Here is a 23,756-nt window from a genome sequence, read left to right as displayed (position 1 = left end):
ATTAGTGATCCGAGAATCGATTGTTTCCAATCCCGGATCGGTGGGTGATCAAGGCTTGCCAGCAGACTGGGTGCAGGTTGCGAGGCAGTGACACGAGTGTCGTGGCGCCGATGGCGATGCCTGCCCGCGGCTGCGTCCAAGGATGACAAGATAAGGAGTGGAGCCATGAAAGAGATGGTGTCGCGGCGGGGAAAAAGATGCCCGATCGATTGGCATCTTGTCAGATGTGGCCCTTTTCCACCCGACCTTGTCTGAAGTGCAACCACCGGCTGCGTTCCGTCCTGGTTCTCGTCCTCGAACCTTTCTAGCACGTGGCTGAGTCACGGGAGGGAGATGAGTAGGATTGCAAATTTGCGATGCAGCTAAGCAAACTGCTCCATAGACAATACTAGTCATGATCGAGCCCTAAAAAAGAAAGTCATGATCCCAGTACTGCACGTGGCAAACGCAGGCCGAACCTTGGAGCCGGCTCGTTCTCACCATCCAAGTACAACAACCGCTACTGTTCTCATTCACGACGTCCAAACAAATCCAACTTTCCAAGGAGCGATGTCATCACACAGCACAAGTGAAGGGTAACTGGGTAAGTAGAGTCATAGACTGAAGCTGTGGAAGAAGACTTCAAGAAGCTCTACCAGAGCAGGTCACAAGCAGAGGAGTAAGTTCAGCGTCCTCGTTCAGGTCCATCTGCCCGAGCAATCTGCAGGCAGCAACACGGCAATTCAGCTCCAAGCAAAATGGCATCCTTTTCAGGGCTCGGATCAGATGCTGCCGCATCAGCATCTATCCGTCCAGTTTAACAGCTGAGGCAGAGAGACAGTGAGGCGCTTACCAGAGCCAGCCATGGAGGTTGGCGTCCTGCAGGTTGGGCTGCCGCGGCTGGAGCCTGTACCCGTGCAGGTGCGGCGACAGCTGCAGCGCCGTCACCGACGGCTCGGCGTCCCGGCCGTGCGGCCGCTGGCTGCTCTGGCTGCCGCTGCCGCTGGCACTGGCCCCCGCGTCCCACCACGGGAACGGCCTCGGGTTCCCGGACATCTCGGCCGCCTGGCACTGCCCCCTCGCGGCCGGGTTCTTCATTTGTTCAACAGCCACACGGGGAAGTTCAGGTGCAGGTAAATTTGGAAGACGGAAATGTCAGTTGAGGTCAGAAGAAGGTCCGAACGCCTTACCATCAGGCACAGGTAGCCGCTCTGTTCTTCTGACATGTGCATCTCCTGTCGAGATTCAGGACGAAAGAAAAATTCAGTCACAACTCGGTTCTTCTGAATGGACGGAGGCACGGAGCTACAAAGAGATGGAGGCCAGAATGCAGGAATCATGCGTACCCTGTGGCGCATCTCCAGCAGCTGCTGGTCAAGTAGCTCTTGCTGCCAGAAACAAGGGTTTCAACATTAGCAGCTAGCACTGACTAGTGTCTCGAGAAATTTGAAGGATAAACAACCTACAACTACATCAAACTGCCGGCGTGCTAATGCTTATTAGTTACCTTCCTGAGGCGAACTTTGTACAGCGAAAACTCCATCTGCTGTTCAAGGTTGCTCAGATCTTCCACAGAGAACGAGGCCAGGTCCTCCCCCATGTACTGTCCCATGATGATCCTGAGCCTGTTCCTCTCATCCTTCATCCTAGTCATCTCCTGGATGATTTTCTTCATGGAGAAGGGGGAGAATATTAGGCTACGTCAGTGGAAACAAAAATAGTCGCATCTTGGACTCTTAGTTCAAGAGAAACAGCGTACCTGCTGGATGTCCATCTCCTCAAAACGGGTGCTAGGGGCTTTCAGGTATCTGTCAAATATGTTTGCTATTCTGCAGCCAAGAAAAAAAAGGCAGCAAATGCATGTAATAAGAATGTTTAACTGGAGGTAAAATTCGTGATGTCACTCAATTACGACACCAGACTTATAACACGTAGTTGAGCATCATCACTTTTCTTTGCAAACTTCCAAGGGTCTACAGTAAGTCAAAAGGTTGCATGCTAAGTTGAAAGAATGTAGTTTGCAGGAATCACTACGGACTAATCTGGATCTTTACAAACTACTGATGTGCACTCAACTACAAAGGATGTCTTCATTGAAGCTAAATGATAAAATATGATCCCAGTCTTATGCCACGTAGTTGTTCATGGTCACTTTCTCTTTGCAAACCTAAAATTGTAATCAAGTTAAAAGGCTGCATGCCATATGCAAAGTTACAATTGTACTTGACAGGAATAATCTAAAAATCAGTTTTGAACTCTCACAAACTGTTGGTGTCGTTACTGAAATGTTACAGCAGAGTAGGCTGAATCTTGTGTATTATAAGAGAAGTTCCTGCAAAAACTGGAAAACAGTATACGTCCATTTTGTAAAATTGCAATCCTACTAAACAAGCTTAAGAAATTTTAACCACAAGAAATGTACCATCACGTTCTCTTTGCAGATTTCAAAGGTTGCATGCTGTATGCTAACTTGGAGACTATTGTTTGTAGGAATAATTGCAAATCAGTTCTGAACTGCTCATGAAACTGTGGTTATGTTACTAAAACCTTATTGCAGAACAAGCTGGATCTTGTTTCTTAGATGAAGGAAGCTTTGTTCTGAGACAAAATAGTTTCTAGCCTCTGTACTCAAAATGATGCACACAGCCAAATACAAAGGTAATAAAAAAAGACAGGCACAAGCTAGATCTTGTATATTACAAGAAAACATGTAAAAAAAATGGAGAAAAAAATGTATATACAATTTGTAAAACTGCAAGTATACTAAACAACCTTAAGAAATTTGTATCTTGAAAAATGTGACCAGATAAAACAACATAAGATAACTACAACATATCTGAAACTTATAAATGTCCTAAAAATGAAATATTTGACAAAGATGTTTGCTATTCTACAACAAAAAGAAAAGGCAAAAGCAAATGTATGATATAGGAAAGTTTAACTGGAGGTAGAACTCCAGATGGACACTCAATTATGAAGGATGCCTTTGTTGCAACTGCATGATCATAACATGACACCAGTCTTATACCACTCAGCTGATTATCGTTCCATTGTTTTTTCATACTCCAGATTGTATATGTGAAGTCAAAAGTTTGAGTGCTGTATGCTAAGATAAAAGATAGTAATCGGCGGTAATAATTACAAATAAATTCTGAACTGCTGATGAAACTGTGGTGTTGTTACTAAAACCATAATACATAATAGCTGACTCTTATATATATCATAAGACAACATGTCCAACAAAAAATTGAAAACAATGTCTACAATGTTTGTAAAATTTCAGGAGTACCAAACAGCTCAAGAAACATCAACTACAAGCTATGCGTATCTTTGGAATATGACAAGAAATACATCTATGCCATATCGAAAACTTCTACTTCCCCTCAAAGATGAAAATGAACAGGCGATGATCAAACAAAAGGATGTATGACAAATGAAATGGGAAAGAATGTTTAACGCACCTCCATGGGGAGCTTGAGTATTCATACATCCTGCCACTGCCAGAGAATATGATGACTCCAATTTGTGCATCACAAAGAATAGCTAACTCGTTTGCCTTCTTGAACAGCCCCATCCTCCTCTTGGAGAAGGTAACTTGCCGGTTCGTTGGATTCTCAATCTTTTTCAGCTCTACTTTTCCACGCCCCATTGGTCCAATTTAGTGCTTCTTTCCAACCTACCAGAAGAACATGTATTGCGAATCATAACAATCATGCTTCAGATACCAAAGTTCATCCATGATAAGAACCAAATAAAGGTTTCATATTCGTGAGAGGAGATAAAAGCAAATGGCCTCAAACCACCAAGATCATGAGAGATAATAACAAATGGTTTCAATCTTTCAGATGCAGGATAGGATTGAAACTTGGAAAGTTATCTGCGCAGGCACAAATGCTAGTAGAACTGTGCTGTGCCTATATTTCCTGGTTTATGAACTTCAACAAAAGGAACAGTTGGTCCAGAAAAATCAAACTTCCATGAAGATCAAATGGATATAAAAGCACGAGAAGATGAAAAGATTGCATATTCATGAGAAGAGATGATAGCAAATGGTCTAAAACCATCAAATCATGAGAGACGAAAGCAAATGGTTTCAGATGCAGGAAACGATGAAAAGTTATCTATACAGGCACAAATGCTAGTTCAACTGTGCAGTGCTTATATTTCACAAATCAAACTTTCATGAAGATCAAATGGATTAAAGCGTGAGAAGATCTATAAAATCAGCATGTTCTTGTGCTAAGTTGCAGGAGGGGGGGGGGGGGTTAAGGTTCAAGGTTCATGGAGGAGTGGTATCACCTGTATCTGCTTCTTCAGAAGATAGAGAGGGAAGCAAAGGGGGGTTTGGTCACCTTTATATGTGGTCTGCAGAGTTCCTCATCTCAAGTACATCTTATGAAAACTACCTGTCTCACTGTCCCATTAGATATGACAGCCGAGGAACATATCAAACTCTAAACGAAGAAATCAAGTAAATGGAGCTGTTTAACTTTTTACAATGTCTGTTCATTTAACAGTTACCATGTATACAACAGACTTTTAGCCTTGTAGGTACCCAACAGGTCTCTATCGCAAAAACCATCACATCCAACAGTATGTGTTTGTGACTCAAATACATGCAAGTAATGCGTGTTGATGCAGCAGGTGTGTGCATCAGAGACGGCACCACATGACTGAAAATGGCAATGCCGCAAGGCGCAAACAACCTTGCTGTGGACTGGTAACTGCCCATAGCAGGTGATGACCTTCGCATCCAGGCTTCATCTGCAAAATGGCAAGGCTAGAATTGAGCGAGACATGGAATAAGTAGGGGATCAATGATGCTTTCCAGTTTCCATAGATAGCTTCTGGTCCACACTACACATCTACTGGATGTCAGGCATAGTCAAATACATGACATCTCACATATATCCTACTACCACTTTGTTGGTTGCACCAACCTAAAGTTCTTGGGACACCAGTTTTTGGTGTCAAAACAAAACAAATGACCAACATAATTCTCACAGGAAAGGCATTTCACTGACTATATCATGGCAAATTGCACTATCATGGCAAATTACACGCACGTTTCTGAGATAGGATAGGTTTTTGCCGCATATCATCAGAGTTGTTTCATAGATACTGCAGATCCACCATCCAAAACACCTTACTTATATGGTTATTTTAAATTCTAAGATGAAAGAAGTAACTCATAATCATAATTCATTCAGGTATCTTCATCTGCTCATCCTTTCAAGACAGTTCCATGGGGAGATTCTGTTTTTCAGAAAGAAACCTGTGAACTGGCACTATCAGAGTTCAGGTCATCATCCATGAGTACCAAAGACCAGAGAATAAGATGGTTCAAGATAGCTTTTCCTTAAATGGGATACCTCCAAAGGAGTTCAAGGCACCATCATAGTGACTTATAAGGCAAAGAAATGATTCTCTCCTTCTCATGTGGCAGGGGCACTGGGCACAGGAGGAAGATCACACTTCTTCCCTTGCCTGTCAGCATCTGGTTTTGTTCCTCTTGTAGATCTCCATAGTGTTCACACTTGGTATGGTATATAGTTGTTACATGTTTTGTTACACATATAAATCATCACACTTTCCTGAATTTCGCGGTAGTTGCATATTTTGTTACATGTTTGGCCACATGTTTACCCTAAACTAGACTATGAGCCTTATTATTCAGCAAAACACTTCATTGACAATATGAAGAGATGAGTGACAATGATGTTGTACTTTGGGTTCACAGCACATCATGTGAATATTTGGCAACAAACACCTTTTGGCTGGCATCTTTGTGATGCTCTGGCTGTTTTTTTCATGTCTCTAGGTTGCCTCGGAAGATGTTGGTTTCCTTGTGATGTTGGCCACAGAGCATGTCGATGTTTAGTTTCATCTTTGGAGAGATGGTGGTGCTGACGGGAGAGGGGATCAACAAATTTGAATTAATGAAGAGGAAAAGCATCGGATGGGAGTGTGATGCTTTGTCATAATAGTTCATCTAATGTGAGCGTGATGCTGATAGAAAGTGGAACTGAGAGAAGTGCCAAGTATGCTTTGTCAGGTTGCACTAAATTTGTGACAAGTATCAGATCAAGGCAATCGTGAAGAAAAAAAACATATACCAGAAGGCAAGAAAAGCAAGCCGGAGTCAGGATCCGAACAATAGAACCATCTCTATCACCTATACCAGGAGAAGGATATCAAACAAGAACCACCAGCATAAGACCTTGCTCCAGCTCCAGAGATATAATTACACCTTTGGTTGAAAGTACGTTGAAGGGTTGTGAAGCAAAAAAATTAGGAAACAAACAAACATGCACTATTTCAGTCACAGGGAAGAGGAATGCTAGGCCAAGAAAGAATCTCAATGATATTGCCACAGCTGTGGGCAGTAACCATACCTCTCCTCTCTTTAATTTTCCAGGTTCTGTCAAATTTCCTACCGACTGATGATAGTTACTAGGGAGGACAACCCAGAAGCATTCGATGTAAACAGCCCACAATATTGTGTTCTATGCAGCTCAAAAGTTGAAGAAACAGCTTTTCATCAGTGTAATGAGTGTTCCTTCAGCTCTAGATGTTATTAATCTCTGAACATTCACTGGGATTTGCATGTTTCCTATAGCAAGTGAAGGATTACAAGCCCCATTGTTCATAGGGGCTATTCATCATCGTCTCCTGGACCATCTGGAAACAGAGAAATGGCCACATTTTCAGACAAATCAGGCCTACATTCCAAAATTGGAAAGTTGCATTTACCAAGGAAGCCTCTTTGCAATTACATAGAATGAGAGCTGTTTAGACCTCTCCTTTTCTTCTTGGCTTAATGCCCTTGTATAGCTGCTAACTCTTTTGCTTATTTTCTTAAGAAGCATTGGCCCTCCTGAGCCTTGTACAGCCTTTTTTTCCTTTTTATATATAAGTATATACCACCAAAGGGGTTTACCTACTGTTGTCGCTCAAAAAAATCAAAGTATTTCTAATGCAACTTTGGAAGAGAACAAGGACAGTAAACATTTGAACTTACTCAATTAAACAAACTCTGCTCAGCATACAAAGAGCCACATAGACAATAGAGTTTGGTGACAACAATACACATAGATGCTACAGATCATACAGAAGGGTGGCACAACCAAAGATACAGTCACAATTTGCTGGATGGCATGCCAACACCAGAGGTCCGAACCTTCTTCTCGACAAGCTTTGAGAGCTCCTTCACTTCCTCTTTGGGAATATGGCGAGGGTGACTTAACCAAAGGCCTCCATCAACCACCAGGGTAGTCCCATTTACATATTTGCCTGCAAACAAGATTACTAAATACGTCAAATGGCTGAGTTTCAGGTGAATTTAAACCATTTTTCTGCTTTATTGATTTCTTCAGACACATGATTACGCCTAAACCAGCAAAAAAATACAATATAGACCTAATTAACTCTATTAGCTGTGTGGAAAAGCTCTTCAGTATAACCTTTAGGTAAACGGTGCACATCACTTATTGAAATTCACAATTCTGAGATTATCTGGTTAGGAAACATACAGAATAGAACCAACCTGCATCAGAAGCAAGGTAGAGTGCAGCCATTGCTATATCCCGCTTCTCCCCAAACTTGAACAATGGCATCATTTCCCGATGCCCCTTGCTCATTTCCTCAGGCGCAAGCTTCCTCAGTCCCGGTGTACCTTGAATCGGTCCGGGTGCAATCCCGTTGACTCTAATGTCATAATCCGTTCCCCATTCCAGAGCCAATGATCTTGTGATGCTATCAACACCTGCCTATACAAGCCAACCCATCAGGACAAATCTGCTTATTCCAATTAGTTTCTCCTAAGGAGTGGTTCAGAGAAGATCCAGGTACCTTAGCAGCAGAGACATGAATTTGGTACCAAGTCGCAGTGTAATGCAGTGTTGCACTTATGTTAATGATTAGGCCACCAGTGGACGGGCCTTTTCCTGGCCCACCCTTTTTCAGATACTTGAGGGCTTCATAGCACATTGTGTATGTACCCACAGTGTCAATGTCGAGAACTGCAGAGAGAAAATTTGGTCAATACGAACTTCTCTGAAACAGCATAAGTAATAAGTGAAGTAGAACAAACAAGTTTATGACAGAATTGTTCATCTAGCAGGTTAGCACAATTGATCAAACCAAGACTCGGTGTACTGTTGACAATGTGGGAACAATTGGAACAAAGTGCTTCTCCGAATCTGATTGCAAACAAGAGCATGCTTTGATGAAGTACCAGTTCGGAATCCCTTGGGCGTCAAATCCTCCGGGGAAGCAAGGAAGTTGCCAGCTGCGCCATTAACAAGAATGTCAAGCTTGCCAAAATGCTCGACTGTTGCTGTGAGCACTCTGGCCGCATCCTCCTGCTTGCGGACATCTCCATCAAAGCCAACAGCCTGCACACCACATCGATCATGAATGACTAAAGAGTAATACACTAATACCAGTTTATGTCTACATCTTAAGTTCATCACATTAAGATCATGGCATGGAGCATGCGAGCTTTGTTTCACAGGAAAGAGGCTCGAGCATTTTCACTTTTTCAGAGTTCTGAAAACATCTATGCTGCGGACGCGTTCCTATGCCGAGCCCGCCAGACTACGCTGATGCATTGGATTTGGAGAACCAATTAAGAACAGAAATTTCACCAATATTATTCCAACGCAACACGATGTGACAAGCAAATTAACATTCATAGCTGCTAGTAACATTAGGAGCAAAAACAGAATACGTTTTTCTCCCCACCCACCAACGACCAGAAAGCACCCAGGCTAACCAGAAAACCGGCAGGCAAACCAAGAACCGCGCGTAGTATTTGCAAGGTAGACCGGAGGGAGTCGATGGGGGCGCACCCGGAGGCCCTGGGACCGGAGGGCGGCGACGGCCTTGTCGAGGACCTCGCGGCGGCGGCCCATGATGGCGACCTGCGCGCCGTGGCGAGCGAGCTGGGCGGCGATCTCGAAGCCGATGCCGGATCCCCCGCCGGTGACCAGCGCCGCGTTGCCCTTGAGCACGTCCGCTCGGAACGGCGACTCCATCACCTTGGCTCAGATCTTGCGCGCGCCGGCCTCGCGGTTCCGGAGCCCTCGGGGTCGCGAATGGGGAAGGGGACCGAAGGAGCACTCTGCAGTTGGCGGCTGCGGCCGGTCTCTGCCCGTCCTGTTTATAATACTCCACACCAATGTCCACAGAGCCACACCACGGTCCACGGCACCGCGACAACGACGGCGTTGATCTTCTCCCTCGTGTTTTCCGAGCACATGCCAAGGAAGCCGAATCGCCCAAGACCATCCAGATGGTGTGACGATGGGATCTCCGGCGACCGGCGGCAGCGGGCCTTCGTCGCCGCCGTGGCGCCGTATCCATTCGCGAGACGCCCCTGACCGCGATCCGAGCTGGGGCTACAGTGCAAAATACCGGATCAGGATTTTACAAAAGGCCCCCTTTTTTATCGCGATTATTAATCGCGATCCAAATTAGAAGGTATATTGCAAAAATCGAATTGTCACTTACATATATAACCCTATTTTGGATCGCGATTATTAATTGCGCTCCAAATTAGAGGGTATAACGTAAAAATACGGATCGGCATTTTATATATATACCCATCGCGATCCGAATCAGGGGGTATATTGCAAAAACTCGGATCGATATTTTACACATATTCCCCTGTTTTGGATCGCGGTCGAGGAAGTCCTCCACGGTGGCCGGGGATGCGACGGCCGCCGCGTCGCTGGAGGCGCCCTGGCGAGCAGTAGGTGCGCCAGCCTCGCGGGCTTCGTGACCGGCTGACCCGGCACCCGCCGCCGCTCCTCCCGTCGAACTTGGGGCCGGCCACGCCGACGACCTTGGCCGGCCAGGGACCCGTCCGCGCCGCTGCAGTCGCACCCGCCCGTGCTGCCATCGCCGTCCGGTGGCGGCGGCGACAGGCCCAGCAGCTCCATGATCCGCGCGATGTTCTTCTCGACACCTCCGCCGCCGCCGCCGTCGTCTTCCTGCTGGACGCGCTGGTCCTGTTGGTGAGGATGGTGAGGAAGTCAAGCGCCGGCCGCCGGGCAGCTGCTGTCGCGGCTCGCGGCCGCGCTGGGTCGAGGAGGAGGAGCGGGGACGCGGTCGTCATGGCGTCCGAGAATGACGCCGGTTCGGGTTGGCATGCTATTGCCGGTGCCTTCGCCGCCGGCGGCGGCGCTGGGTTCTGCCTCTGCTCCTGATGCTGCTCCGAGCCCAGCCTGTCTTCCACCCGCTGGAGGGAGGCGAAGAAGCCGTCGTGCCGGGAGAAAGGCTGCCAGCGCATCGTGCCGTCGCCGGGAAATCTCCAAAGATCAACTGCATCACAGTTCACTAGACACATCACAATTCAGAACACAACAGTCTGCATGTGCTGCCGTTCCTCATCCAACAGACACGCGACACACTCATGTTATTATCATAAGAGTTGCCCGGTTGGTCTTTCCCTCCCGCTCGGTTGGTCTTCCCCCGAATGCCGCTGCCGGCCGCTAGCTCCTGCAAACAGGGTTCAAATATTCACACAAGCTAAAGCCGCAACGAAAGGCCCCGAAAGAAGCACAGACAGATTTATGTGCCCTGTTAGCATCAGTTTTTGTTTCTCATGGATTTGCTACACGTATATAAATTCTCACAACTCTGTAGAGCCAATTTGCCATGTTTGGCACACATTTGGGGGTAAAACTAGCAAGGAATTGAAACACAAGGGGTATGCAAGTTCTTCGATCTTCAACATAACACTTTAATACATAATTTGAACAAACGGTTTGGAAGAAAGCATGTGAGTATTTGGCAATAGTTCGGATCCGATAGCAATTTCTAATCCGTTTGGGAAGACAGCAACAGTAAATGTTTGAACATACTCAACTACCAAACTGACAACAATACTGGTGAGTGGTGACAATAATATGGTACAGAACACACCGAAGAGGTACATAGCAAATATGCCATCACAATTTGCTGGATGGCACACCAACCCCAGAGGTCCTGACCTTCTTCTCGACAACCTTAGAGAGCGCCTTCACTTCCTCCTTGGGAATATGGCGAGGACGACTTAACCAAAGGCCTCCATCAACAATAATTGTAGCCCCATTGACATATTTTCCTGTATATCAGATTGCACATACATCAAATGGCTGATTTTTCTCCTCACGAAAAGAAAAATGGCTAAGTTTTCAGGTGAGGCTAAACCCTTTTTTAACAAAGTAACACTAAAACGTATTAATCACTTACTGAGAAACACAGATAAACCATTGGGGATTAAACTGACTACTTAGGAGACATGAATGAACATAACCAGCAAACACCACAATTAAGCTTATTAACTATGCACATGCAGACCATTTCCAGATAACCTTCAGATAAGTGGATGCTCAATACTAATTGAAACTCTGTGTATAGTTGAATTGAACTTGTTGATAATCTAGTTAGAAAACAGGGAAGAACAAAACCGACCTGCATCAGAAGCCAGATAGAGTGCGGCCATTGCTATGTCCCATTTCTCTCCAAGCTTAAATAATGGTGTCATTTCTCGACGCCCCTTGCTCATTTCCTCAGGTGCAAGCTTCCTCATTCCTGGAGTGTCTTGAATCGGTCCTGGTGCAATTCCGTTGACTCTAATGTCATAATCTGCTCCCCATTCCAGAGCTAATGATCTGGTGATACTATCCACACCTGCCTATAGAAGCTGACCATCAGGAGAAGTCTACACATTTCATCGCTTTTCTCTTAAGGTGCAGTTCAAGAAGGTCCAAATACCTTAGCAGCAGAGACATGAATTTGGTACCAGGCAGCAGTGTAGTGCAGGGTGGCACTTATGTTAATGATGAGACCACCAGAGGATGGCCCTCTCCCTGGTCCGCCCTTTTTGAGATACTTCATGGCTTCATAACACATTGTGTATGTACCCACAGTATCAATGTCAAGAACTGCAGCAAGAAAATGCTGTCAACACTAACTTCCCTGAAACAGTAGAATAATAAGTACGAAGTACAGCAAACAGCTTAATAGCACATAAGTTTTTTAGGAACAGGCTAGTAGGATTAAGCAAACTAGTAAGATTCAGTGTACTGATGATATTGTGCGCAAGTTTGGAACAAGAGCATCATGGAATCAAACAAGGGTGAGTTATGATGAAGTACCGGTTCGGAATCCCTTGGGCTTCAAATCCTCCGGGGAAGCAAGGAAGTTGCCGGCTGCACCGTTGACGAGGATGTCCAGCTTGCTGAAATGCTCAACGGTTGCTGCAAGCACCCTGGCAGCATCCTCTTGCTTGCGGACATCTCCATCGAAACCAACAGCCTGCATGCCACGGCAATCTTGAATTACTGAATAGTTTACTACATCGAACCATGGCAGGGACACACTAATTTAGGAATTTTATATGACAAGTTAGAGGCACAAGCATATTGAATTCTAAAGGTACATATGGTGCTTGGCTGCCTGCACAGACTCGTTCCTACATCAGTGGCACTTCCCAGGCAATATTAAACTGATGCACCCTGGATTCGGTGAACCAGGACTTAGCAATTCAGCGAATGTCTCCAAGCAATATTGCTCAACCAGTAACAAACTCTCTCCCTACTTGCTAGGCAACAAAGAACCAAATTTTCCACCAAAGCGACCAGAAGTGTCTTGCACACTGCACAGTGGCCTGCGTTGGGTTCCAGGACTGAACCAATGCATTGGGTTAGATGAACCAAGAGTACTACTCAGCAAATAATTGTTGCACACGACATGACACGACTAACGAATTCCAATCTTACTACCTGCCAGCAAGAGAGCAAATTTTCCCCCAGCTGACGAGTGCCGGGCACAAAGAAGCAATCTTTAAGCGACACGCCGAACGGGAGCCCAAGAACACAAGCACGGTAGTGGTAGGTAGAGCGGGCGGGAGCCGCGTACCCTGAGGCCCTCGGACCGGAGCGCGGCGACGGCCTTGTCGAGGACCTCGCGGCGGCGGCCCATGAGGGCGACCTGCGCGCCGTGGCGCGCGAGCTGGGTGGCGATCTCGAATCCGATGCCGGAGCCCCCGCCCGTGACCAGCGCCGCCTTGTCCCTCAGCACGTCCGGCCGGAACGGCGATTCCATCTCTCGCCTGAGTCCTTGGGGGCGACGCCGACGCAGATGGGGAAGACGGTGTAGCCGTGTGGCAGTTGGCTGGCTGGTGGATCGCGTGGCGTGGCCTTGTTTTGGACAAAGCAAGACGGCGTTTCGATTCGTGGATGGGAAGACGATACCGCACTGGCACGGCACGCGGCCGCGTCTCAGATGTTTAAAACATGGTTAAAGTTTTTTTTTGAATGGTTAAAGATGGTTAAAATTGACAAAGACAGATTTGATACGCAAAAATGTGTTGCTTCGTAATCACTTCGGCAAATGCAGAAAAGAATTATAAAAAAGTTCCGTTGCCGGGAATCGAACCCGGGTCTCCTGGGTGAAAGCCAGATATCCTAACCGCTGGACGACAACGGATTTATGGTGCACAACGGTATAACCACCTTAATCAACGGCTCGCTAAGTTGGTGCCCGACACCTACAACCACTCGACATTACATTCAACCTTAGTTTCTTCCAAAAACATTCAACCTTAGAAGTGCCACAATTTCTTATAAGGTTGCATATTCGATCGCAAAAACATGACAGTTCGCTCTTTGTTAGTACCCTGCCCCACCCCCACGAGACATACACTCTTGACTACCTTTGACATACTTAACCTAAGCTAGTTGTAGCAAGCAAACATGCCCTTGCTACTAGCAAGGTGACCCTAGTGCTTACGTGATGATTTTATTTACTCCTCAATTTTTTTAGTACTCTCTCCGATTGCAGCAGCGTTTGCATGATCAACTATTACGTATGTTGTCTGATTTTCAAAATTTTCGACGTTTCAGTAAAGAAACAACGACACATGGCCGCATGGACACGTTTGCGTCCTACATGTAGCCCCACCACACATCCCTAGCTGCAGGCTGCAGGTGCAGAACCGTTGGGCTTGGGCCCGGCAATCGGCGCAGGCCGGCGACGAACGAGGGAGGAGGCCTCGAGGGCGGCGGCAGCAGCAGCCCAACGCGAACGTGCCACCATGCCAAGCCCATCAACAGCCCGTGCGCCACCTGCTGACCACCAGCCAGTAGCCGCCGCCGCCGCCGCCGCCACGGGGAGGCGCCCGGGCGGCGGGCCTGCGCCGAGCGCCGACGGGAGCCCACGTCGTCGCGCGCACAACGCGGCGGAGTTGCATCCGACTGCTAGGCCGGCGGTAGGCAGCTAGGCGCGCTCGGACGATCCGGCAGCCGCGCGGCGCGGCCACACGTCGTCCTCGCCCAGGGGCCGGGCCGGTGGTCGTCGCGCCATTAACCTGCAGCGTGGGCGTGCCGCCGCCGGGGAGGGGAGGATATGCCGCGGAATATGCCCGCTCGATCCGATCGCCGTGATCGACAGCCACCTGGCGATCACTGTACGCCGACATGTCGATCGATCGATCTCTCTTCGTTGTACGCGCTTTATTCCCTTGTGCGCTCGCTCCCGTTCGGTAGCGCGCGTTGCCACAAAAATGCGAGAAAACGAAAAATATTTGGGGATTCTCTCTCTCTCTCTCTCTCTCTCTCTCTCTCTTCGTTTCGCTGTCGCCATGCATGCGCTGAGGCAGCAGGGGCCGGCAAGTCAACTCGTTTTCGTGCATTTAAATAAATTACCGCGAGCATTTGTCTCCGCTCCACACGTAGGAGCATCTCCATCACTGGAGCACGAAATTCCTTCGACAACTTTTCTTCCCTTTTTCAGCTGTGCACGAAATTACAATGAGATTTTGTCAACGGCGGCTGTACGGCGTGCAGCTGTATTTTACGCGTCCTGTTTTGCTTGCCAACAGATAATAAGAGCGTCTCCGTGTGATGTGACGTCAATTATATTCGGAAAACCCGCCGACGCCTAACGCCATGCATGATGATGAATAAGGATTGATGTTCCAAAATATAAGAGGTTGAACTTTCAATCATAAGGTAACGTTTTTTTATGAAAAATACACCAACATGTAAAATATATTAAGTTTATTTCACTAAAGTAGTACACCATGCATGGAACTTATCTGTAGTATTTATTTGGTTTTGTAGATGTTAATATATTTTTCTATAAATTTAGTTAAAGTTAAATAAGTTTAACTTAGCCCAAAACTATAACCTTTTATATTTTGAAACGGATGAAGTTATTGCTTATTATGACAACACAAAAATTGACAATTTGCGGTAGAAAAAAAGTTTTAGAAATTCCGAGGATACCGTATATGTACATCATCAAAAGGTGACTTTTGCTTACTACTTGACAATTCCACGATCGAGCTAAGTCAACATATGCTAGTACTATATTTTGCTATTTATTTTTATATCCGGGTGTCGTGCCTCAATGCCTAAAGTCCTCAACCTAAACAATACTATGTGTCGCACTCTCTCCCTTTTCGGGGCCCACTTTTACACATCGTGCGCCATTGACCATCACCCAGTGCATAGATTTAGTGGTAATCTTAGTACTACCACCTCTACTTAGGATAGAATAAAAAACATTCCTAAGACTAAAACTTCGGTTAACATGCTGGGTTGTAATCAGATAACAGGAGCCAATCAGCCTACACGTACGCATGACGTAATATAAAACCGTGCATACGTATAGTACTATTTTTTTTTTTCGCCTGCTAGCACCGTCTACCGGTTCGCACGTACTCACCGTATGGATTTTATATATTTTTAAGATAGAAACATATATAAAAACCCTCTCAGATCCAGCTTACTGTGATGGACAAACAAACACATGCGACCAAAAGAATTTTGTGCCGTGGACAATCGAAAGCCAATCATGCAGGATAGATTGGAAGTTGGAACCAACCGATATAATAAATTAACTCCAATGATGATCGCGACCTGAAGATTCTGATCGTGCTGCAGTGTATCTGAGCGACCAGAAATTGTAGTTTTCTGTCAGTGCATAATGCAATTTTTTTTTCCTGAAGATGCTCATTCAAATTAATGAACTTTTCGCAATATGCAGATGCTTCGTTAATTGCCCCCACCAAACTTTTTTTCTTTTGTTTTCTCATTTCTCACATCCTCTGCTTGAGGTCCAGCAGGCGCCCAAGATGATTGATGGATCACTTAAACAATTTTTCACCCCAACACCAAGCTTCTTTTCATTTTTTTTAATATTGTGCGTTCACATGGTAGATTTAAGATGTCCGTGTGTGTGTGAACGTTCGCATACGCACGGTTGTTTCACAAGAAAAAAACAGCTATATCATTCAGTCTTGCAGATACGACGTCAAAACATCGTAACAGGTAGACTAATCACGATACTTTGGAGCGTTGTAAGGGGTTAACGGTGACACTACTATCTTGTCGCCAAATTAGGTCGGATCAAAAGTGCACTTCACTCTCACAGTCTCAGTCAAGTGGTCCCTCCTTTTCCACTCTCTGCATTATGTGAAACACTCCGGGTGTTTTCTAGGAATTGCCAATAAAAAGGGTAAAGATGGAGTTTATTAACAGCATAAAACTTACCATCATCTAGCTAACTGTTTACAAGTTCAAACTTCAAAAGCACCCACGTCCTTTCACTGTGTATCTAGATAAAAAGGAGATATTTTAAGTGTGTTGAGCTACCGTGCACCAATCAGTTAAGTCTAAAGGTCAAGGACATAGTATTTCAGAAGAAGAAGAAGAAGAAGCAAACCAAGAACAAGTTTCCTTTTCTGATCTTTTTGCTCGATGTAACTTGACCAACCTGAAGCTAGGCAGCTTAAAACCCCACACAAAAAAGATAAAGGGAAAGTGATGATAGAGAGAGGGGAAAAAACAGGTTACAATGAGAGGAAGAATGATAAATTGATAGAGTATGGTGGTGGAGCTTGGATCGCACCACCTGCAGAGAATAACATCCACTAACCCTCCTTCAGAAGTTCAGAGTCACAGAAACCATTAGCTCATCCATGACCTGCTGCGCCCTCTACCCTAAGCCCATGCCTTTCAGGTGCTCTCACTGTTCCATGAGCCCATGACTCCTTTTTCAATTCAGAGGAGGGCAGAACAGAAGGGTCACTTTCTGCAAGTTCAGATGGATAAACGTTACATACACGACACACCTACAACCTACCTGGTGATGTGTACGCTGATGAGTCAGTTCCGTTTGAGCCATGACGCAGGCGAAGTGGCTGCACCTGCACTAGCCGCCGCGCTCACCGTCAGTTTCAGCTAGCATGCCTTGGACGCTGCTTGTCTGACGCACATCCTGGCATGTTCAGAACTAACCTGAAAACAAGATATGGCAGGGCTGAAAGCACATGAATGAAGTTTATAAAAGCAGAGTTAATCTGGAACAATACGGGCCGTTTGCAACCGTAAAGATAACAATATTTGATTTTTTTTCTGTGGCGAGGAAAGTCACCAGGGAATTAGTTCCCGGGCATAATTCCCCTGCATTATTACTTAACAAAATCATCGCATTCCATTCCAATTCCCCTGCATAATTGCAGTGCTTTTGTTCCCAAGAATATATGGAACCAGAAACAGCAAGATTATTCCTACAAACCTATCTACCAGCATGTTTCAGGGCTGGACACCAGCCAAAGCTTTCATATGTGGGTAGGCCTCTCTCTGGAGGGACCAGCCGGTGGCAGATGTGACTGTATCCGAATTTGTCCTTTTTTTCCCAATGTAATGGGAAAAATCAAGCTCACATTAACTACGCAAACTCTCTAGAAAAGGACGCATGGATGGGGGAATTTGAAGTAGGTGTGTGAGAATGCTCTCTTGTATAGATACATTGCATACCAAATGGGTAGCCACAAGATGCATCTGGTGGCAGTTAGAAGATTTGCTTCTTCTTTTTCTCATTTTTCCAGAAAAGAAGAGTATATATAAATGTAACAAAGATGTATTAAAATATCTGGCCCGGATTGTAGATCATTGAACTTAAAAAAAACTAGCGTCCCATTAACTGACTATTGGCTGTTGCTGATAGTCTAGAGGACTAGAACTCCAGATACTATAGAAAAATCCCAGCATATATTAAAACCAACAATGTCAAAGAACAAATTTTAGATATTCCAAGTTGCAAGTAAGGAAACAGGTACCACGTACCATACCATACTACTAGCAGACAAGATGAGCTGAATGAAATACTAGTTTAACAGAGAAGGTGACAAATCTGGATCCCATGATCACCAAACGAACTTGAACTGATTAATTAAGTAGTTTATGAAGCAGCATCAATGCCAGTAAGACAGTAGTATTTTTCTCTAGATGACTAAGACAGTGACTTGCCATGCCATGATGCCAACATCAGCACTCTCAACAGTTTTACAGTCCGGTCTGCTGCACTCTACATCCATAAAACACTAGTCAGGCTCAGGCAAGAAGCACAAAACTTCTTCCTTGCTCTCTCTCCTTCCCTTGCTATCATGTTCTTCCTCGGTTCTTCTTCTTGTCTGTAAGTAGTGGGAAACTTGCAACCATTCATATCCGAGGGCAGGAGCTTTTTGTCATTTATTTCTAGGCCGAATTCGTGGGGGCGCCCCACCTGCCTGGCTGCCTCCTCTCCTCGCAGTGCCCAGGCATCTACTGCTCCTGGCAGTATTGCTTGCCTTCTTTTGCCTCGCCACGGTTGGGTACCGCTGCTGCTTCCTCCAGTCACCACCTCAAATCCTCCTCCTCCTCCTCTTCTTCTTCGTCGTCGTCCTCCACTCCTTTCGCGGCTCTTGTGCTTCGCCTGTTCGGACTTCGGAGCGGTCTTGGCCCTCGCGGCGCCAAAATTCGATTTTGTTGAGGTCTTCGGGACGGAAGGTTGGATTTTTGTCGGGATTATTCGTTGCCACAGGTACCCGTGGCCTATTTCTGCATAGTGATTTCGGGCTGTGCTGTGAGTTTGCTGTGATTTCTCGCCGCTTCGCTGTTGAACCGAAGATTCCATCTTCGTTTCGTGCAAACACCAAAGCGGTGGAAGCAGTTCTTCTGGGAGCAGATGGCTGCTTAGTGGGGAGATTTGGCTGGAAGGCTTGGTGCTGGCTCCAATCTTGCTTTGATGCAAGAATCGAATGCAGTGATGCTGATGACGAGATTTGAGTTTGAATTTCGAGTGTGAGATCAAGCAGCTGCGGAATCTGAATACCGCTTCGTAGGACAATTTTCCATTCGGAGGAACTGTCGCTGAGGGAAAAAGAGATCAATGGCGTCGTTGTCACAAGGTGAGGTGACAAGCAGGGGGAGCATGTGGGAGCTAGATCAGAACCTTGATCAACCGATGGATGAGGAGGCGGGGAGACTGAAGAATATGTACAGAGAAAAGGTCTGGCATTTCTCCTTTTCATTTGTTCCATGTTGATTTTGTTTTTTTTATGCCAAGACTTGAATTTTTCCTGAATACTTGCAGTAGATGTAAGATTAGTGTCTGCATGTGGCAATCCATCTCATTGTGCAGCACGTTCTCTGAACACATCTACATTCTAGAACAAATGCTCCACTTCAGTGTCGATTCTACATTTTTACTGCATGAACAATTGATTTGCCATTTGTTGAGCATGACCGCAGAAACTTGGTTTGATTCCTCTGATCATGTTACCATTTTCCTAACCAAGGAACACTTTTGCTTTACACAAGTCTGAGGTTCATTCTATCCCCAATGAAATCACTACCAGAAGAAGAATGCTAGCTTGTGATTTAAGTACATATATTGCGAAATCAAGAATTTTTGTTGACTGTTTGTTTCCTTTCATGCAGAAGTTCTCATCAGCTTTGTTACTACGGCTGGCATTTCAGAGCCTTGGGGTGGTTTTTGGTGACCTGGGCACATCACCTTTATACGTGTTCTATAATATCTTTCCTCGTGGAGTAGATAACGATGAGGATGTAGTTGGAGCTCTTTCCTTGATTATTTACACCCTCACTCTCATTCCACTTCTGAAGTATGTTTTTGTTGTCTTGAGGGCAAATGACAACGGTCAAGGTGCTTATCCTCACGATGTGTAACCAAGTTTTTGTTTAAAAGCAAATGCCTAACCAACCCCATATATGATCTGATTAGTGCCTTAAAAAGTGAAAGACTAGCTGCAATACTTCTCAAAACACGTAATCTGTACAGATTAGAAAAATGTATGCACCAAGGATATGCGAATATTACACTTTTGTCATCTGACACCTCTTGAATTTATTAGCAGATTACCTTTCTTTTCCGGATAGATTACAAAGTGCCTGCTAAATTACCTTATTCGAATGATTAAACTTTTAATCTTTTTTTTGAAAAATCAAACTTTTAATCTGAGACCACTTTACTTTGCTCGATGTTGGAGAGAATGAGAGATCACTAGATCAGTGATTCTGCTGCTTCACTAGCCAACTTGTTTTCATAATATGTAAAGTGACAATTTGTTGCACTTTCTTTCAGGTGGTACATTTGCTCTTTATTCCCTATTGTGCCGCCATGCAAAGATCAACACCATACCTAATCAACACAGGACTGATGAGGAATTGACGACATATAGTCGGCAAACATACGAGGAGAATTCAGTTTCAGCAAAAATAAAGAGATGGCTAGAGGCACATGCATATAAGAGAAACATTCTTCTTATTCTTGTTCTCATTGGTACTTGTACAGCTATTGGAGATGGGATCCTTACTCCTGCTATATCTGGTATCATCATCATTTCTTAATGAACAATGCTAAGCATCACACCGTTTTGAGTAAATCTGATGGTTTTTGGGGTGTGACTTATGGTTTTGTATTTCCTGTAGTTCTCTCTGCATCAGGTGGCATAAAAGTACAGAATCAGAACATGAGTACTGGTATGTTTTTGCCACTTCATTATTATTTGAAATTCTTGTGTACGGCAACTTCAATTAGAAATAGTGTAAAACAAAGGGTCACTCTTGCTGCAACGGCCGAAGGAAATTAGTGTGAGGCGTATATGTTTTTGTCGATTTATGTCTCGCAATCCCATTACATATCAGCCCTTTTTGGTTTTACTACGATGATTCCAAAAATCTGAATCTGTCTTTTACATAATTTGATATAGTAAAACTGTTTAATATTTGGTCTCGTCTGCCCTTGCAGATGTTGTTGTTCTTGTAGCTGTGGTCATCTTGATTGGATTATTTAGCATGCAGCACTATGGAACAGATAAAGTGGGATGGCTTTTTGCACCAATAGTTCTTCTCTGGTTCGTCTTAATTGGAAGTGTCGGAGCTGTTAACATACATAAGTATGATAAGTCCGTGTTAAAAGCATACAACCCAGTGTATATATACTGGTTTTTCCGACGGAGATGGAATTCTGACATATGGACCTCTCTGGGAGGAGTCATGCTTAGCATCACAGGTCAGAGTTAGATCACTGTAGTTTTTTCTTAAAGCCATAGAGCTCACTTTTTCATCAACCTCTAGTAAATCCACTGCAACATGAAGCATTTTTTTTTTCGATTCAGGAACTGAAGCATTATTTGCTGACCTCTGTCACTTCCCTGTATTGGCAATTCAGGTAAAATGCCTCCAGTATCGAGTAGCATATGGTATGTGGTTACATGTTTGCTAAAGTGAAAATATCTGTTTGCAGATTGCTTTCACCTTGATTGTGTTCCCATGCCTTCTACTGGCATACACTGGGCAGGCTGCCTACATTAGTTCCCACAAAAAACATGTCGCCGACGCCTTCTATCGGTCCATTCCAGGTCCCCCTTAGGCCTACATGTCACAATCCTATTCACTACTACAAGTTTTAAGACACAGCTGTCAGTGTGCCACCACATGATGTCTGCTAGATGCACGTTGGCGTAGTGCAGAACGCATTATCGGCAGTGCGCACTGTCACTGTGTACTATTACTATTTGTATTTTGGTGCTCACAGTGATACCTTTGATCATTGCAGATGCCATATACTGGCCAGCCTTTGTCATAGCAACTGCTGCAGCAATTGTTGCAAGCCAAGCCACCATATCTGCAACCTACTCAATCATAAAGCAAGCTCTTGCACTAGGTTGTTTTCCCCGCGTGAAGATAGTCCACACCTCGAAGAAATTCCTGGGGCAGATTTACATCCCTGACATCAACTGGGTCCTTCTGGTTCTTTGCATTGCTGTCACTGCTGGATTCAAGAACCAAAGCCAGATAGGAAATGCATATGGTAAGTTTTCCTCTGGAAACCAAAATCATTTCTGAAATGAGAACAGTTGGTACTGAATTTTCATGACGTGACCTGCACTGCATGATACATCAGACAGCACTTAACTGTCACTTTCATACTGAATGAACAGGCACCGCCGTGGTTATAGTTATGCTAGTTACAACATTCCTCATGGTGCCAATCATGCTGCTGGTGTGGAAGAGTCACTGGGTCCTCGTCGTCACCTTTATCGTGCTCTCACTCATGGTGGAGGTCCCCTACTTCGTGGCCTGCATACTCAAGATCGACCAAGGCGGTTGGGTCCCGCTTGTCATCGCGACGGCCTTCTTCCTCATCATGTACGTGTGGCATTACTGCACCGTGAAGCGGTACGAGTTCGAGATGCACAGCAAGGTGTCCATGGCCTGGATCCTTGGCCTCGGCCCGAGCCTTGGCCTGGTCAGGGTCCCAGGGATAGGCTTCGTGTACACCGAGCTGGCCAGCGGCGTCCCGCACATCTTCTCCCACTTCATCACCAACCTCCCCGCGATCCACTCGGTGGTCGTCTTCGTCTGCGTCAAGTACCTGCCGGTGTACACCGTCCCGACCGAGGAGCGGTTCCTGGTGAGGAGGATCGGGCCCAAGAACTTCCACATGTTCCGCTGCGTGGCGAGGTACGGGTACAAGGACCTCCACAAGAGGGACGAGGACTTCGAGAAGATGCTCTTCGACTGCGTCCTCTTCTTCGTCCGGCTGGAGAGCATGATGGAGGGCTACTCCGACTCGGACGAGTTCAGCGTGCCGGAGCTGGGGACTGGCGGCGGCGGCGGCCCGCTGACGAGCAGCGCCAGCGCGTTCCTGGGCGAGAAGACCTGCAGCACCATGTGCTCCAACGGCGAGCTGAGCTTCTCGTCGCAGGACTCGATCGTGCCGGCGCAGTCGCCGCCGTCGCTCAGGGGGATGACGGGCAGCAGCCTGCTGACGAGGTGCTCGGAGGGTCAGGCCAGCACGGTGGGCGACGAGCTGGAGTTCCTGAACCGGTGCAAGGACGCCGGCGTGGTGCACATCCTCGGGAACACCATCGTGCGCGCGCGGCGGGACTCCGGGGTCGTGAAGAAGCTCGCCGTGGACTACATGTACGCCTTCATGAGGAGGATGTGCAGGGAGAACAGCGTGATCTTCAACGTCCCCCATGAGAGCCTGCTCAACGTCGGGCAGATATACTACATTTGAGAGATTAATTTCTTCTTCCCTTAAGTGCTTAATGTTAAATCCGTGGATCGACTACTGCATGATAGGATTGGGTGATGTCGTGTGGATCTAAACAAGTCGAGATAAGTGAGGGAGAGAGCAAAAGGGGCACTGGGGATCGTACCGTCGTGGCCCTGCATTGCGGGAGCAGCAGAGGGACCCGCCATCGTCGCGGGTGGCGGTGATGCTCGAAGTAGTCGAGGCTCGGTGTAGGTCTCGGCGTCCTTCGGGTCGCCACGGGAAAATGCGGGACGATGTGGCGTCGTCGATGAAGGCGGCGATGAGTCTTTCCGCCGCTCCTGCGCTTGCTCTAGATCGGCTAGGGTTTTGGTCTGTCGGTGGGGGTGGCGGCGGCACGGTGAACCTCGTATTTTGTGCCGCTGGCCCCCACC

General features: G+C 46.1%; 4 protein-coding genes and 1 non-coding gene across 8 annotated transcripts; 1 reads left to right on the top strand and 4 right to left on the bottom strand.

The window, feature by feature from the left end:
* Positions 1 to 488: 488 nt before the first annotated feature.
* Positions 489 to 6,845, bottom strand: LOC112898818 (MADS-box transcription factor 31-like). Of its 4 annotated transcripts, none has more exons than XM_025967120.1 (7): positions 3,441 to 4,165; positions 1,739 to 1,808; positions 1,487 to 1,648; positions 1,326 to 1,367; positions 1,170 to 1,214; positions 833 to 1,071; positions 489 to 700 (listed from the first exon to the last, which is right to left on the bottom strand). In XM_025967120.1, coding segments are annotated over exons 1-7 (747 nt in total). In that variant the 5' UTR covers positions 3,629 to 4,165; the 3' UTR covers positions 489 to 699. The 4 variants fall into 4 exon arrangements, with proteins under 4 accessions (XP_025822905.1, XP_025822903.1, XP_025822904.1 ...); XM_025967118.1 differs by lacking the exon at positions 489 to 700 and adding an exon at positions 6,375 to 6,845 and having other exon boundaries at positions 796 to 1,071; positions 3,441 to 3,655; XM_025967119.1 differs by lacking the exon at positions 489 to 700 and adding an exon at positions 4,279 to 4,322 and having other exon boundaries at positions 796 to 1,071; positions 3,441 to 3,655.
* A 133-nt stretch (positions 6,846 to 6,978) lies between these two features.
* On the bottom strand, positions 6,979 to 9,038 carry LOC112898817 (peroxisomal 2,4-dienoyl-CoA reductase). Its single transcript, XM_025967116.1, has 5 exons — positions 8,832 to 9,038; positions 8,216 to 8,375; positions 7,831 to 8,000; positions 7,526 to 7,748; positions 6,979 to 7,272 (listed from the first exon to the last, which is right to left on the bottom strand). The coding sequence occupies exons 1-5, from the start codon at positions 9,015 to 9,017 to the stop codon at positions 7,118 to 7,120; spliced, it is 894 nt and encodes a 297-aa protein (XP_025822901.1). The 5' UTR covers positions 9,018 to 9,038; the 3' UTR covers positions 6,979 to 7,117.
* A 385-nt stretch (positions 9,039 to 9,423) lies between these two features.
* LOC112898815 (peroxisomal 2,4-dienoyl-CoA reductase-like) lies at positions 9,424 to 13,221 on the bottom strand. Its single transcript, XM_025967114.1, has 7 exons — positions 12,889 to 13,221; positions 12,126 to 12,285; positions 11,743 to 11,912; positions 11,440 to 11,662; positions 10,977 to 11,089; positions 10,395 to 10,482; positions 9,424 to 10,305 (listed from the first exon to the last, which is right to left on the bottom strand). Exons 1-7 carry the CDS (start codon positions 13,072 to 13,074, stop codon positions 9,635 to 9,637), a joined length of 1,611 nt encoding a protein of 536 aa, XP_025822899.1. The 5' UTR covers positions 13,075 to 13,221; the 3' UTR covers positions 9,424 to 9,634.
* Positions 13,222 to 13,386: 165 nt separating this feature from the next.
* TRNAE-UUC lies at positions 13,387 to 13,458 on the bottom strand. Its single transcript has one exon. It is a non-coding gene; the product is annotated as a tRNA-Glu (tRNA).
* Positions 13,459 to 18,376: 4,918 nt separating this feature from the next.
* Positions 18,377 to 23,387, top strand: LOC112899601 (probable potassium transporter 11). The gene is made up of 9 exons (XM_025968134.1): positions 18,377 to 19,308; positions 19,740 to 19,965; positions 20,404 to 20,649; positions 20,751 to 20,801; positions 21,070 to 21,333; positions 21,440 to 21,492; positions 21,568 to 21,682; positions 21,880 to 22,134; positions 22,265 to 23,387. The coding sequence occupies exons 1-9, from the start codon at positions 19,189 to 19,191 to the stop codon at positions 23,344 to 23,346; spliced, it is 2,412 nt and encodes an 803-aa protein (XP_025823919.1). The 5' UTR covers positions 18,377 to 19,188; the 3' UTR covers positions 23,347 to 23,387.
* Positions 23,388 to 23,756: the final 369 nt, after the last annotated feature.

Source organism: Panicum hallii, chromosome 7, assembly GCF_002211085.1.
Source record: "Panicum hallii strain FIL2 chromosome 7, PHallii_v3.1, whole genome shotgun sequence".
NCBI lineage: Eukaryota > Viridiplantae > Streptophyta > Magnoliopsida > Poales > Poaceae > Panicum > Panicum hallii.
Note: the sequence above shows the minus strand (reverse complement) of the source record. Positions and strands in the feature narration are given on the sequence as shown.

Bases quoted from the DNA above. Each gene is read 5' to 3' on its own strand.
- LOC112899601 (XM_025968134.1), top strand. From the start codon at position 19,189: ATGGCGTCGTTGTCACAAGGTGAGGTGACAAGCAGGGGGAGCATGTGG. The intron at 19,966-20,403 runs GTGCTTATCCTC...ACTTTCTTTCAG, and splicing joins GGCAAATGACAACGGTCAAG to GTGGTACATTTGCTCTTTAT. The intron at 21,493-21,567 runs GTAAAATGCCTC...ATCTGTTTGCAG, and splicing joins TCCCTGTATTGGCAATTCAG to ATTGCTTTCACCTTGATTGT.
- LOC112898817 (XM_025967116.1), bottom strand. From the start codon at position 9,017: ATGGAGTCGCCGTTCCGAGCGGACGTGCTCAAGGGCAACGCGGCGCTG. The intron at 8,376-8,831 runs GTGCGCCCCCAT...TGTGGTGTGCAG, and splicing joins TCCGGTCCCAGGGCCTCCGG to GCTGTTGGCTTTGATGGAGA. The intron at 7,273-7,525 runs GTTGGTTCTATT...TCTTGTTTGCAG, and splicing joins CTACCTTGCTTCTGATGCAG to GCAAATATGTAAATGGGACT.
- LOC112898818 (XM_025967118.1), bottom strand. From the start codon at position 3,628: ATGGGGCGTGGAAAAGTAGAGCTGAAAAAGATTGAGAATCCAACGAAC. The intron at 1,809-3,440 runs GTGCGTTAAACA...TCTTGGCTGCAG, and splicing joins TACTCAAGCTCCCCATGGAG to AATAGCAAACATATTTGACA. The intron at 1,649-1,738 runs GTACGCTGTTTC...TTCTCCATGAAG, and splicing joins AGGAGATGGACATCCAGCAG to AAAATCATCCAGGAGATGAC.
- LOC112898815 (XM_025967114.1), bottom strand. From the start codon at position 13,074: ATGGAATCGCCGTTCCGGCCGGACGTGCTGAGGGACAAGGCGGCGCTG. The intron at 11,090-11,439 runs GTCGGTTTTGTT...TCTGATATACAG, and splicing joins CTATCTGGCTTCTGATGCAG to GAAAATATGTCAATGGGGCT. The intron at 10,306-10,394 runs GTGTGTCGCGTG...ACTGTGATGCAG, and splicing joins CTCTTATGATAATAACATGA to TTGATCTTTGGAGATTTCCC.